The 13872-nt window shown below is 44.1% G+C and overlaps 1 protein-coding gene across 2 annotated transcripts in view; it reads right to left on the bottom strand.

Moving 5' to 3' along the window:
• Positions 1 to 1030: 1030 nt before the first annotated feature.
• ARPP21 (cAMP regulated phosphoprotein 21) overlaps positions 1031 to 13872 on the bottom strand; it is a 146781-nt gene continuing 133939 nt past the window's right edge. For both annotated transcript variants that reach the window (XM_037070763.1, XM_037070762.1), the window contains 2 exons: positions 3128 to 3276; positions 1031 to 1847 (listed from right to left, as the gene is read on the bottom strand). In XM_037070763.1, the coding sequence (XP_036926658.1) occupies positions 1590 to 1847; positions 3128 to 3276 (407 nt within the window). In that variant the 3' untranslated portion in view covers positions 1031 to 1589. The remainder of the gene's footprint in view (positions 1848 to 3127; positions 3277 to 13872) is intronic.

Genomic DNA, 13872 nt, shown 5'->3' with positions numbered 1-13872 from the left:
ACACTGAGATTTGGGAAAAATGGGGCAGATGTCACAAGAAATGAAGCTCTTGACATGGGGTAAAGGAAAAATATAATGATAGGATGCAAGTAAGACATGGTGAACTGGTGGGCAGCATTCTTAGTTAGGTGCTTAACTCCATGTCCAGCTAACCAATATGAAAATAGAAAATCTAATATAAAGAATGAGATAATATGAAAAACAGTGGGAGCTAGTCATATATACTTTGCAAATCCCTCCTATTGATAATAATAGTTTTTAGGCAGAAAGTATAAAATAGGAAATTACTAGTCACTGTACCATGAATGGAAAGTGAAAACTTTGGGGTTTTATTGCCCCATTAAATACCTATCAGAGGGCCAGAGTCGACATTTGGAGTTCTGTTACTATCGGTCAAGGCAATTTTCATTGCAGAATGGACAGGAGACAAAACGTTGTGGGATTAGACAGCAACAAGCCTCTTTTAAGCGTTTTTGCCCATGTTCTGACTCTTTGTGACTAAATCATTGCTATATTTCACCTTGTTTTCAGTTACTAGAACAGACATTAGCACGTCTGAGTCAATACTAGTGGCACTCGACACCGTAGGACCTCAGATAATCAGTGAAATTAAACCACGCCTCTTCTAATTTCCCTTTGAACCAAGGAATCCTGTTTTCCAGGTAGACGGTGGAACACGAACAAGGGTGGAGCAGAGCTGGGGACAGGACTGCTGCCCACAAGGCACGCGGCTTGTCCTGACTGGGGAAGTGCAGGGACATGTATCCGATGGCCCTGAAATGAAAACCCAGGGGCACACTTCAAAAATGCGACGTCGGTGAGTGGATGAAACAGATGCCGTCCCCCTTGCAGGGCCCTCTGGCGTGAGGACAAGGAACTGCAGTTGGCCAAGAGTTTGCTGACTACGCCTCCTACGTGTGATTCCAGTTCACTCACAGACACCCGGAACATCCTCCTCCTGCCTTAGTCGTGAAATGGAGCTCGAAGAGGGAACCAGGGGACACATACTGGAAGAGAGACGGAGCCAAACTGGTGGTAAAAACATGACCTTCCTCCGTAAGGTCAAATAGTTTTATTTTGGTTCAACACTACAATACAGTAGATATCCATTAAAAAAAGAAAACTCTATAGTGTATATAAATTATTCCTTCCATTCATCAATTCTTTGCTTTTTCCATGACAGCTTTGGTACAATATGAGTTCAGTATATAATTTTTAAATAGTTTTAGCATCACAAACTCAACACAAAGTACAAAACTAATAATCCAAAGTAGGGGTAGTATCGTCTACACAGTGGTATTCAGTGGTAGGAGAAAATCTTACCTTGATGAATTCATGTCACTAGCTAAGCTATAAAGGCGTACCTAGCAGACATGACGGAAATATGCACCATTTACCAGCTAATGTGTGTATTAGTCTTTGTTTGTGTTGTTTTTTTGTGTGTTGTTTTTGTTTTTTACAGAATACCAGCAGCAATCATGTGAGTGTTGAGTGAATACTTAAGTCCTCGGCCAGTTTTCCCCACCTTGCTCCTCTTCCCTTAAAGGCCGTGGGCGATGGTGCGAAGAGACCCACCGCAGCCAGAGCGCTCAGAACTTGACCTGCCACCCGGCGTCGCCCACACTCGCACAGTTCGTCCTGCAGCTGGCCGACATCACGGGGACAGTGCTGGAGGGGCAGTGCGGGCCGATCAGCCTGAGGCTGTTCTGAGGGGTCGGCGGCGTGACGTTACAGTAAACAGGCATTCCAGTGGCTGGGAGTGACCCTTGACCTGTCTGGTTAGGTAGCATGATTGGTTGTTGGTACGACTGCTGGGGCAGTCCTTGAGAACCTTGGGTCATTGGCACCTGTAGGAAGACACAAGAGGGAACCCTTCATGAAGAGGTTCTTTTGGGGGCATCCAATGAGCTACTGTGATGGCGTGAAAGATATTCAAGATTTTGGGTTCACCAATCTCAGCTCTGCCTGTTATTAGCTGTTTCACACTGGGTAAGTCGCTTAACCTCTCTGATTCCCTGGGTTGCATGCGGCCCAGGATGGCTGGAAATGCAGCCCAACACAAAATCGTAAATTTACTTAAAACCTTATGAGATATTTTTGTGGTTATGTGTCGCAATGTATTTAATGTGTGGCCCAGAGACACCAGAAGGTTGGACACCCCTGCCTAGACCATTTGCATAATGTCACCTACTTCACAGTACCGCTGGGAAGACTGCAAGGGTGACGTGCAACCCTTGGCGCACGTCTGGCAGGCAGTAAATGCGCAGAGGTGTTGGTTCTGAGTTTCTCCTCTCTCCCGCTACCGCCAGCGGCAGCAAGCCCTCTGCATCTCCCACTCTGGATTGGAGAGCCAGGCTCCTGTTCTGGTTTTATGCCAACAAAGTGGCCTGTAGCCATGTGTCGCAAGAGCGGCTTTTGTCCCAGGCACCTGACTCAGTCTCAGTCTGCAGCTTTCAAGAACATCTAATATGGAGCTAGAGGAAGACACTGATACAAGGTGAGTAAGGTTTGTTAGGGTGGGAGAGCTGAGGGTAGATTCTCTAGGGCCAGAAGCACCTGGTTATCTGGAGCAGCTAAATGTAAAGATTAAAGCTCTTCACTAACCCTTCATTCTGCTTCCAGGGTACTTCAGGGTGCAAGTCACGAAAGGGTATAGAACACTTTTTAAATGCCCAATATGGATTTGGTCTGGGAAATGCAGTTGTTATGCCCCTTAAATGCCCTTTGAATGAATCTGAGACTCATTCTTAGATCTCTTATAACATAATGGTGGTAAAATGAATCTTATAACTGTGATAAAATGAAGTTTTTTCCAAGGGGGTGTACAAAAATGAGTGGGAATTTGTTATGAGGGCTTTCTCTCAATCAGCAAAATTTCCATAGAACTCCTGAAGGTCGTAATGAACGTAAGTTTAGACCAAAGAATTTTCTCGCAGTTTATATGGAACCACGCCCATAGTAATGATACTATAGTAATGATAGAGGCATGCATTTCCCATTTTCTAACTCTTCTGTTCTAATCTCGTCTCAAAGCCAACCACTGACAGTGTCTGTGCCCAAGGCTGCCCCCCACCCAGACATGGGGATGTACTTTATAACCCACAGTTTCCAAGTGGCCGACGTGCACCTGATATGAAGACATCGTTGGGTAGGAGACCATCACACTTTGCACCGGAGTTCCTGGCTGGTTGCTCATGACACCCTGACTCTGGGGCGGCTGCGGCACTCCCACGAGGCCTTGGAACCCCTGCTGACCAGACAAGACCGGCTGGTAACCTGCAAAGAAAAACCACCTTTTGAACAGGTAGCACCAGGAAAAACACAAGTGGTATTTGGTGGGGATGAGAGCATCTGTTTACAGGCCGACTCTCAGATCTCTCAATCTCCATGTTATCCAACTGCTTATTTTGTATGACTGCATTTTTTCTTTGCTTCTAAGAGGGGACAAGGGGTGGATCCAAAGGATTGACTGATACTTCCATTTTGGTGCAGATGGTCCAGTTGTGGCGACGGTGAATTTTTCACAACACAAACACAGGGGCCTCTGTTGACATCAGTTAACAGCTATAAATTATATCTTTCCAGTATGTCTTTTGCTTTGGTCTTGATCATACTTGGAGAACTCACAGATTAATTTTTTAAATTAAATTGACTCGGTCTCTTATTCTCTCACCTATCTGCACAACCTCATTTCACCCAAAAGCCACCAAACAGCCTATTAACTTCACATGCTTTCCATTTTCTGTGTCCTCATGAACCAAAGGATTCACTACCCTGACTGATTCAACATCCATTTCCTTAGACAAAAGACTTCAACTGCAAGGAAAGGATGGCATGCTTTTGTGCTATGAGAATAATTTTGCTAACATACTCCAGTAAGTGACCATGCACCTATCACAGATGGTACAGAGCGCAACCTTTAAAAATGTATCTGTTTGTGTCCTTCTGCGGGGGTCATTGGTTTGGTTCTTTTTCTTTCAATGGGCCAACTTTTATTTGTTCTAGTTATTTTTATCACAACCACAAGTACTTTAAAGTATCCTTTAAGTATGGCTGTGAACTATTATAAACGTCGGAAAGAAAGTGATGACTTGGGTGGAATATATGGTGGCAGAGAACCAAAACCAATTCACTTCTCGCTGTCTGAAGAATAAGGCCCTTCCGGAGCCCATGTTATGAGCCACACTGCACACCTGGGAATAATTGTAGCTCTTCTCTTAACTGAGAACAGATTCACTGTTCAATGAGGGGACTCTTTAAAGTCTTAGATTTTCTTAACACAAACACTAAGCTAAGTCTTACAACTAGGTTTACAAAACAGAAACAAAAGGTAAAAAAAATCTCAGATCAACATGCATTGTTAATATGTAACCTATACTCTGAGTGCATGTGTGAATTCAACCTTTATATTGAGGACGGTGAAGAAGGATACAGTTATGGTACAGTCTTTACAGAGGACAGTATTTTGCTATCCTTGGCCAGACAGAAAAGTATCTCCTCCCACCATAGACATATTGTGGAAACACGGCTCACGAATAGTCACTGAGTTAGGAGATGAGCTCAATTCATCGAAGGAGGTGAAACCATGGGTAGTCAGTGTGGGCACTGAGGGGGTGAGCTTGGGTGGGTGGAGCAGGTGTAGAATGCAGAAAGTTACCCTCGACTTTTCCTAATGTGTCCCATTGTGTTGTTACTGTTCATATCACTCACCTTCCTTCATTTCCATAGTGATAATGTACTGGGTTATTTTGAATTTTTATAGAGATACCACCTATGAAGGATTCAATGAAGAGTAATGACCATCTCCCTACAAGCTACATCGTGCCCACAGTACGTAGTTACAGCCTTCCTTTAACACGCTCTGCAGGTCTCTTTGAGACTAATAACCCCAGCTCGAGGACTGCATACCTGAAAATGTTCACAGTTTGTACAATAGGGAAAAACCATCGGACTTGGGAACAAGAAATGTGACCAAGGCCACGTCATGGTCCACACTACCTCCCAGAATGCCTCCTATGCAGAAGCACTTTGGAGAGATGTCTTTTAACATTAAGTGCCAAAACAAAACAAAACAAAACATGGTTTCTATTATTTCCTATTGCCTTGGTCTTCCACTCTAATTCACTTATCTGCTGGCCCTAAAAAAAAAAGTCTGTTGCTCTTTTATTATTTTATGTTTACATTCTTCCTGGCCACGTCAAATTCATTGTAACAAGAATTGTTAAGTGCCTAAGGAAATAACGTGGAGCAGTTGTAGAAAACTCGGGCCCCACAGTCTTCCTGACCATTGATTTCTATGGCAAAGGGCAGGCAGTGGGAACTTACTCTGAAGTCTGTTCTACCTGAACGTAGATGGTAACGGTAAATGTATTTAATGAAGCCTATTTCCAAATGAGGATTCAGAGCACAGGTGGAAAATGAGACAAGTGTCATTTAAACTTTTGACTTGCATTTGGTCACATGGTAAAAGCCCCGCTGCCCTCCGTGGGCCTTTGGCGGAATACATGCAGCTACCTTGTGGACGAAAAGAGGACAGCAGAGGCCAGAGGTCAGGAGGGACCTTGCTTTTAACTGTTATTTATGTATTTATGCTTATGAGTCCTTCCATCCTTTCCCAGAGTCCGCTCGAAAATAAACCGAGGAGGCTTACCAGAGATTGATGTACCGGCTCTAAACCCAAATTGCAGGGAAGAGAAAATAAGTCTTATGATAGTAGAGATGTTAAGGCATGTGACAAACAGGATGTCTTGGAAGGAGGAGGAGGCACGTATCCAATGATATTCAAGGACATAGAATGAATGAGGAGGGGGTGTGGGCTCCTCCCCATGAAGGGGCGGAGCCTGTGGGAGCACCACGGGGCCTTTGCCGAGAGCAGAGCTATGGAGGCCGCAGGTCTCCCTCCCCAGGCCTCCGCCGCCTGGTGATTTGTGACCTTTAATATTCAGTTATACATAGCGATGGGCCAGCAGTTCTGCCTGGAGCTTCCCACCAGTAAACACACTCAAGGCAAATAAAGATTTATGTGGGGAGCGAATGACATTCTACCATTTGGAAAGGAAAACTTAAGTATAAAGAGAGCCCGATTTATACTCATGAATCCCATTCATTACTCAATTCACTCTCCGGGCAAGTGATTTACACCTGGAATGGTTTAATTGGCAGTACCCATTTCTGTAAATTATGTTACAGAAGGCAGCTGGCAGAACGGTCCTTAAAAAAGAAAGGAGGCCCCTGCGTGGCTTGTGACTCTGAGCTCTGGTCCAGAAAAAGACCAATAGAGACGTGACAGCAGTGACCTCAGAATGAACTGACAGCGCCTGTCTGGGCCACCACACGCCCGAAGGCAGATGCGGTGGCGCTGGTGGTAACCGGCTTATCTCCTCTATTCCAATGAGAAATGTGTTCTGGCGTGTCGATTCTCAGCTGTGAAATGATCAGTTTTTCATATTTATTGAGGATTAGCAAGATACGCTACATCTCGGGAAACAGAAACAGCAACAGAACCTAGCCCGCAGGCGTGCTGTGGAGGTCATGAAGACTTTAGCTGTTTTTATTATTTCTTTTCCAGTCAAGACTAATTCAATTGTCAAGTCACGTGCATCATTTATTTTCTGGAATTAAGAAGGTTAGGAGTGGACAAATGCCTCCTAGCAAATAAAAAAATGCATTCTGCTAAGATGGAGGAGTTATGAGATTTAAAATGCCTGGATCTTATAAATCTGAAGATGTAATAGTGTTTCTACTAAAATACAATAGTTACTGAATATTATTTGTAGTTCTAGTTTAATTCATTAATATTCTGTCAAGGGATGTGAAATGACTGAGGATGATAAACTGGCGTGATTGCAACTGACGTTAAACATTCGTATTTGAATACTTGGTCATGGATCCAACATTTTGGGGATGAATGAGATGACAAAGCAGTAACCTGCCCTCTCATGGTTTCATCTCCCTGATTGCTGCAGGCACTTTTGGAGGCTGGAGACGGGGAAAGGTGTGATTCAGAGGCCAAGGATCTACAGAGAAAACGAACGGCGGAGCTAGACGGTTCTCACTGCCTCCCCTTCCCACCCGAGCAGCGTGGTTTCCATGTCGCGTTTGTTTGCTAAGTGAAGCATTCTTAACAGGGTAGAGTGTCCTTTCAAATGTTTAAAATGAATAAACTTCTTTAAAAAAATCGCTTGTGTCGGATGAGTCAAGATACAAATGTTTCTCCAAGTTCCTCAGGAGTCAGCGTGCTGTTTGATTACGAATCCAAACGCGACGGTCTGTGTGTGATTTTGTGGCGGAACGACACAGCAGCTCGGCTGTGGCGCAGCTGAGGAGCCATATGAAGAGGACCGACGCTTTGCCGGGACCGGCCTCTCCCTTTGCCCCCCTCCAGGGTTCATGCACCACTTTCCAGTATCCGCCGGGTTTGTTTCTCGGTTTCCCATCAATCCCACTACACATTCATCTTCTTTGAAGCCTTTCCATTAAAAACGAGTTAACTAGCTCTCTTTGTGGATCATTTGCTCTAATCCAAACAACGAATTAAAGGCCTTTTCCTTATAGCCACAGCAGTCCTGGGAGGCAGGGGTTGTTACTAAACTCCTGTCACCAAAGAGACAGTGGTGATGCAGGGTGTCCCACCTGTGGCCCAACACAAAACTGCAACTCTACTGAAAACGGGATGAGATGTTTTCGTGACTACATGTTGCAGTGTACTTCTTCCAGTGTGGTCCAGAGACAGCAAAAGGTTGGCCTCCCCTGAGAGGAGAGAGGCAGAAACTTGTTGAGGTCACACCACCAGGAGAAGGGAAAGCTAGAAATGAAGCTGTGGTTTTCTGACTTCAGCCCCCTTGCTTTTCCTTGTTAGATGGTGGTACTATTGCTTACACATTTTTCCAACTTTCATACCCTGACATGATCCCTTTAGTGTGGTAGATACTCAATGGCCATTTACTGCATTAATTGTTTTCTCAATAGTTAAAACAACGGAGCAAAGCAAACAAGAGTTATGATCCACACTTTGTTGAACGAGATCTTCCTGGTATCAAAGGAAGAAAATCCAAAAGCATAATTGCCCTGCCAAAATCAACTCATACCACTCAATAAGTGTTAAAGTCTGTTACTTGGGTAGTGGGGCACCAGAGAGGTGGGCTCGTGTGGGGTGGGGGTCTGTCAAATGAACACCAGTCCTCTTATATACTTCATTACTTTCTAATCGGCTGATTCTATGGTTTTCAATCAATAGGAGCTTTTCAAACAAGGCTCTCCTCACGACATTTGGATACTGTATATTTCCTCTGAATTGTGTTTAGCAAAATGATGTTAAAGGATAAAAATAGTTTATTTCCACATGAAATATAAGATCAATTTGGTCATTGGACTATTCTAGGCAACCGGTTGCCCCGAGGAAAATCACTTGGCTTTTGAAAACAAAAATAGTATTTATAGTTTTGAATGATAAAAAACAGGTAAGACCAAAAAAAGATATATTAGGGACTCTGCAGAGCAATCTGGGATGTCAGGTGAAGGCCTGGAGAAATCGAGATCCCTCAGGCCTGTACTTTCGGAGTTAATACACTGCTATCATTATGCTTCGTAATCCTATGAACACTGTGGCTTTGTTCCCCAGGTTTACTCTGTTACTAGGGCGCTGTCACTACCGCAGGGAGTCCTGTAGCACATGGGGGCTCACGGCGGCCTTGGGTGGGGAGAAGAGGCTTGATCATCACGGCATTTCTGTGGTCTCCTGAACCAGGGGTCCTTGGGCACTAAGGAAGGTGCCTGGTTTCGCCGGCCTTTACAGAGCTGTCCTGCTCAAGTACAAGTGCAAGGTGATAAATCCCAGCTGTGACAATACAGGCCAGGTGGGGCCAACTTTGAAAAGCAAGGTATGAATTTTTTGAAGCATTTTTCTCTGTGCCAACCTCCCAACGTGTGGGACCTCAAACTCTAAGGAGGACTTTGAAAAAGAGGAAGTGGCATAGATTAACTGGAAGCCTTTGTTAATCTTCAAACGTGCCAAAAAATCAAGAAACTGGATCAAAACACCTAGCCTGTAAATCATAATCAGATACTGTTCTGTTCTTAGGTGTGAAGTAAAATAGCGTGGAATCATCCTAAGACTTCAAAAAGGGGAGAACAAGAAATTGTAGAAATTGCCTTTTTTGTTGTTGTTGTTCTTAAGGCCCATGATGACTTCTCTCATCATTGTGTCAGTGTTGGCCTTTACTTTATCTATGGGCGCTGTCTGCAGCCAGCCTCTCTCGTTTGCTCACCATTTGTTATTCAGTGGTTTTAAGTCCTCAGGCACAGATGCAGAACGACCTGCCGGGAGCTGCGTGGGGAGAAAGGGAATGCAGTCCATGTCCCAGTGATGCCCTTGCATTCTAATGAACTTGAGGAGAGCTGCGACAGGCCCTAAGTGGAACCATGCTTCCTGAAGCAAGTAGTTTTTCTTGTATGTGCTCTTTTTCTCATTAGCTTTCATACCGCACAGAGTGTAATTCTTAAAAGGCTCTTTACTGTCCCCTGAGAACATCCACGCATGCATGGGTCATTTTCTAATGGCAATACGCATCAGATGAGCCATCCTATTACTGCAAGCTTGGGGGCCTCTTCACTGCAATTATACCATCCTGATCCATGTTATCGCAACTACAAAGCTGGTTTTCTTCTTCTTTTTAAAAAAAAAATCAGGGCAAACACGAGAGACACTGTTAAGTGACTAGAGGAATGGATCATGCACGGAATTTCAATGACTGCCTCTGAGGGAAGCCGGCATTGAATTCCATTTTAAATGGAAGAGGTTGTCATATTATTGAAGTAATTCTCTGAACTTCTGTGGCCCATAGGGCTGTGCTGACAGCCAGTGAGGTTCAACAACCCAGAGGGAGAGAAGCTGCTTGGAAGGCTCACACGTTTTACTCTCCTAATGAGGCTGCGTGGCTTAGAAGAAGATATGGCGTTCTCACATGGCATTCTTGCACCTTTACCGATGCCAATTACAGACAGACCTGCAACCAGGCTGGGGAGTGGCAAACCACTGCTGAGGCAACCCAAGGAGCTCTCTCCCCAGACGAGGCTTAGGGCAAAGTCAGGACAGAGATGGCTCTAGTAACTATCCCACAATAACATTCCCCCTGGTGGATATTTTCATTGATGGATTGCTTTTGATCAGCTGGAAAGAACCGGATAATCATGAGGTCAAAAGTCATGGGGTCAACACCATTGTGATCTAATTACTGTCACTGTCTCATATCTACAGGGCATAACCTAGCCCTGGCCAACTGTTTTTGGAAGTAAGTGCTATGGTCATGGACTCAGTCTGTAAAAATTTACCTGTCACTACAACAGGGAAAATGACTTCATAGGCAACTAGTAGTGAACCAAAAGTGTCAGCCCCCTCTTTATAGAAGAAATGATTGTACACTATTTTTCCCTATTAGTCAAATACATCTAATTTTCTTCAATTTCAGATTGATAGGGTTCTCACACACATGTTATCTAATGGTAGATTTAACAATAATGATGTCTCGTGGTACAGTCTCTGGAAAGCAATACAGCAGGACAGAGAAGAAGACCCGAACTAAGGCAGGAGTGGTAGGGATGGACAGAAGAGACAGAGAATGTGAACTGGACTTCCAGACCAATCTGAGGCATAGGGAGACACACTGTGCCTCCTCGAACAACCAAAAGGAGGACCACAACAAATTTAAAAACAAAAAACAACTTGAACTGACAAAATCAAACTGTATGGATGTCCGACAACCAAGGAGTTAAGGAAGAAACATTCATCCAGACTGGTAGAAGAGGCTGAGACTCGCCCTCTGCCTGTCAGGGTAGTTGGGGCAGAGAGGACTCATGACAAGGTGGCAGCTGGAGGAGTGGGTGGTCCCACATTCAAGTGCAGATAAACCAGGAGAAACAACTGGGGAGCAAGGCAGACCTTGCAACCCAGGGTTCCAGGGCCAGGAAATAAAGCCTCACACTTCTGATTGAAAACACCTGTAGGGGTTGTGGCGGCAGTGGGAGAAACTCCCAGCCTCATAGGAGAGTTTGTCAGAGGGACCCACAGGGTCCTAGAATGAACACAAGTCCACCCACCTGGAAATCAGCACCGGAATGGCCTAATTTGCTTGTGGGTAGCAGGGGAAGTGACTGAAGACTGTCAGAGAGCGAAGCAAGCACCATTGTTCCCTCTCAGACCCCTCCCCCACATACAACGTCACAACGCTGCTACGTGGTTGCCCCGCCCTGGTGAACACTTAAGGCGCCACCCCTTACTTTGTAACAGGCACACTGAGGGGGGAAAAAAAAGGCCCAAATGAAAGAACAGATCAAAGCTCCAGAAAATATACAGCTAAGCAACAAAGACATAGCCAACCTATCAGATGCACAGTTCAAAACACTGGTAATCAGGATGCTCATAGAACTGGTTGAGTATGGTTGCAGAAATAGAGGAACAAGTGAAGGCAATGAAAAGTGATATAAAGGAAAATCTACAGGGGATCAAGAGTGATGGGAAGGAAACCAGGACTCAAATCAATGGTTTGGAGCAGAAGGAAGAAACAGTCAACCAGAACAGAATGAAGAACAAGAATTTTAAAAAATGAGGAGAGGCTTAGGAACCTCCGGGACAACTTTAATGTTTCAACATCTGAATCATAAGGGTGCAAGAAGGAGGAGAGGGAGAAGAAGAAATTGAAAACTTATTTGAAAAAATAATAAAGAAGAACTTCTCCAATCTGGCAAAAGAAATAGACTTCCAGGAATCCCAGAAAGCTCAGAGAATCCCGAAGAAATTGGACCCAAAGAGTAACACACCAAGGCACATTATAATTACATTACCCAAGATTAAAATGAAGGAGAGAGTCTTAAAAGCAGCAAAAGAACAGGAGATAGTTACCTACAAAGTAGTTCCCATTTTTAGACTGTCAGCTGATTTCTCCAAAGAAACCTTGCAGGCAAGAAGGGGCTGGAAAGAAGTATTCAAAGTCATGAAAGGCAAGGACCTACACCCAAGATTCTTCTACCCACATCCAAGATTCCTCTACCCAGCAAAGCTATCATTTAGAATGGAAGGGCAAATAAAGTGCTTCCTGGATAAGATCAAGTTAAAGGAGTTCATCATCACCAAGCCCTTATTATACAAAATGTTAAAGGGACTTATCTAAGAAAAATGATAAAAAAATATGAACAGTAAAATTATAACATACCCACAACTATCAACAACTGAACTTAAAAAAAAAACCAAAAAACCCAAAACCAAAATCAGACTAAGCAAACAACTAGAACAGGAACAGAATCACAGAAATGGAGATCACATGGAGGGTTATCAGTGGGGAAAGGGAGGGGGGCAATGGTGTAAAAAGTACAGGAAATAAGAAACACAAATGGTAGGTAGAAAATAGACAGGGGGAGGTTAAGAATAGTATAGGAAATGTAGAAGCCAAAGAGCTTATATGTATGACCCATGGACATGAACTAAGGTGGGGGCAATGTGGGTGGTAGGGATGTGCAGGGCAGAGGGGAATAAAGCAGAGGGTGGGGGAATGGGACAACTGTAAATAGCATAATCAATAAAACATATTTAAGAAAAAGAAAAAAAGAATTTGAACTCTCAGCAACTGGCATCTAGGAGTTTTAATGATATCTCATTTTTGATGGACAGGAGCTCGGATGAATTCACTGTACCATCATCATGAGTATCAGCTGTCTGTTGGAAAATAATTCTCTAATAACTAAAAGCCCTGATTTGCAGTTCTTGGTGATTTCCTGCGTATAAATATTTCCACTATGGCCAATTTTGAGCTACATATGGGTTAACAATCCGCTGAAAAAATTCCTGATTTTTTTTTTAATACGGCTCTCATGAGCCTAAATGAGTGAGCTCTGGCACACTACTGACTAAATTCAATGTCAAACAATCAAAGCTTCAGTTCACTCAAATTCTGTTCTTCTAATCTTTTTTTTTTCCTTCAAGACCATTTACTAGTTGTGTTTTGACCTTTGGTGTCAGAGTGACTATAAGCACTGTCCACAGAGCTTATGCCGTTGGCGGCGATGGGCACAGAAATGTGTGGCGCACTGGAGGGCACTACACAGAAGCACATCTCAGACTCATGGGCCACTTCTGGGGTGAGTGGGGAATGCGAAGCAGGAAAGAGAGAAGGCTTCCAGGAGATCGTCTGGATGTGGCGTTGGAGGAGGAGTAGGTGTTTGCTAATGGGGTGGGGTGAAGTGGGAATAACGAAAATAAAGGAGGTATAGACCTGAGGACCAGCATGTGAGAAGCCAGAGATGCAAAAAAACATGTTCAAGAATTCTAAGTATTTATCGGTGGCAGCAGGTTAGAAAAGGGGAGAGGAGTTCAGGAAGAGAGAAGGGGAGCCGGGCTCAAGGGGAGCCGAGCTAGGGCCTTGAGAACTATGTATAAAATTAGAATCTGATGTTGAAAGAATTAGGGTGCCATGTAAGATTTATAAGCAGAGCAGGAAAATGAGGAACGGCCATCTCAGAACATTTCTTCAGGAGTCACTTGGGAGTTGCATACCTGCAGGTAGGGAATTGACCGAGGTGGGGGGCATGCCACTAATCTAGAAAAGAGACGATGAAGACAGGGACTAAGGCAGAATGGGAGGGAGAGAGAACGGACACATCAGAGAGGTACTTAGCTTGTCAATGGTCAGAAACTGTCACCTATGAGCTGCAGGAAAGGTATGAAAGAAAGGAAAAACCAAGGACGACTCCCAAGTTCTTTTTGGTAAGAGAGTTGACCATAGTGCCTTAGCCCTACACACAAGAGGGACGGTAAATGAAGACGGTGATGGGGCTCAGGCACTCGTCTTAGAGATTTGGATGTCATCAGCACATTGCTGCTCT

The sequence above is a fragment of the Sturnira hondurensis genome, unplaced genomic scaffold, assembly GCF_014824575.4.
Source record: "Sturnira hondurensis isolate 20B ecotype Veracruz unplaced genomic scaffold, ASM1482457v3 Scaffold0019006, whole genome shotgun sequence".
Lineage (NCBI taxonomy): Eukaryota > Metazoa > Chordata > Mammalia > Chiroptera > Phyllostomidae > Sturnira > Sturnira hondurensis.
The sequence above is the reverse complement of the archived record's forward strand: the minus strand, read 5'-3'. Positions and strand labels throughout refer to the sequence as shown.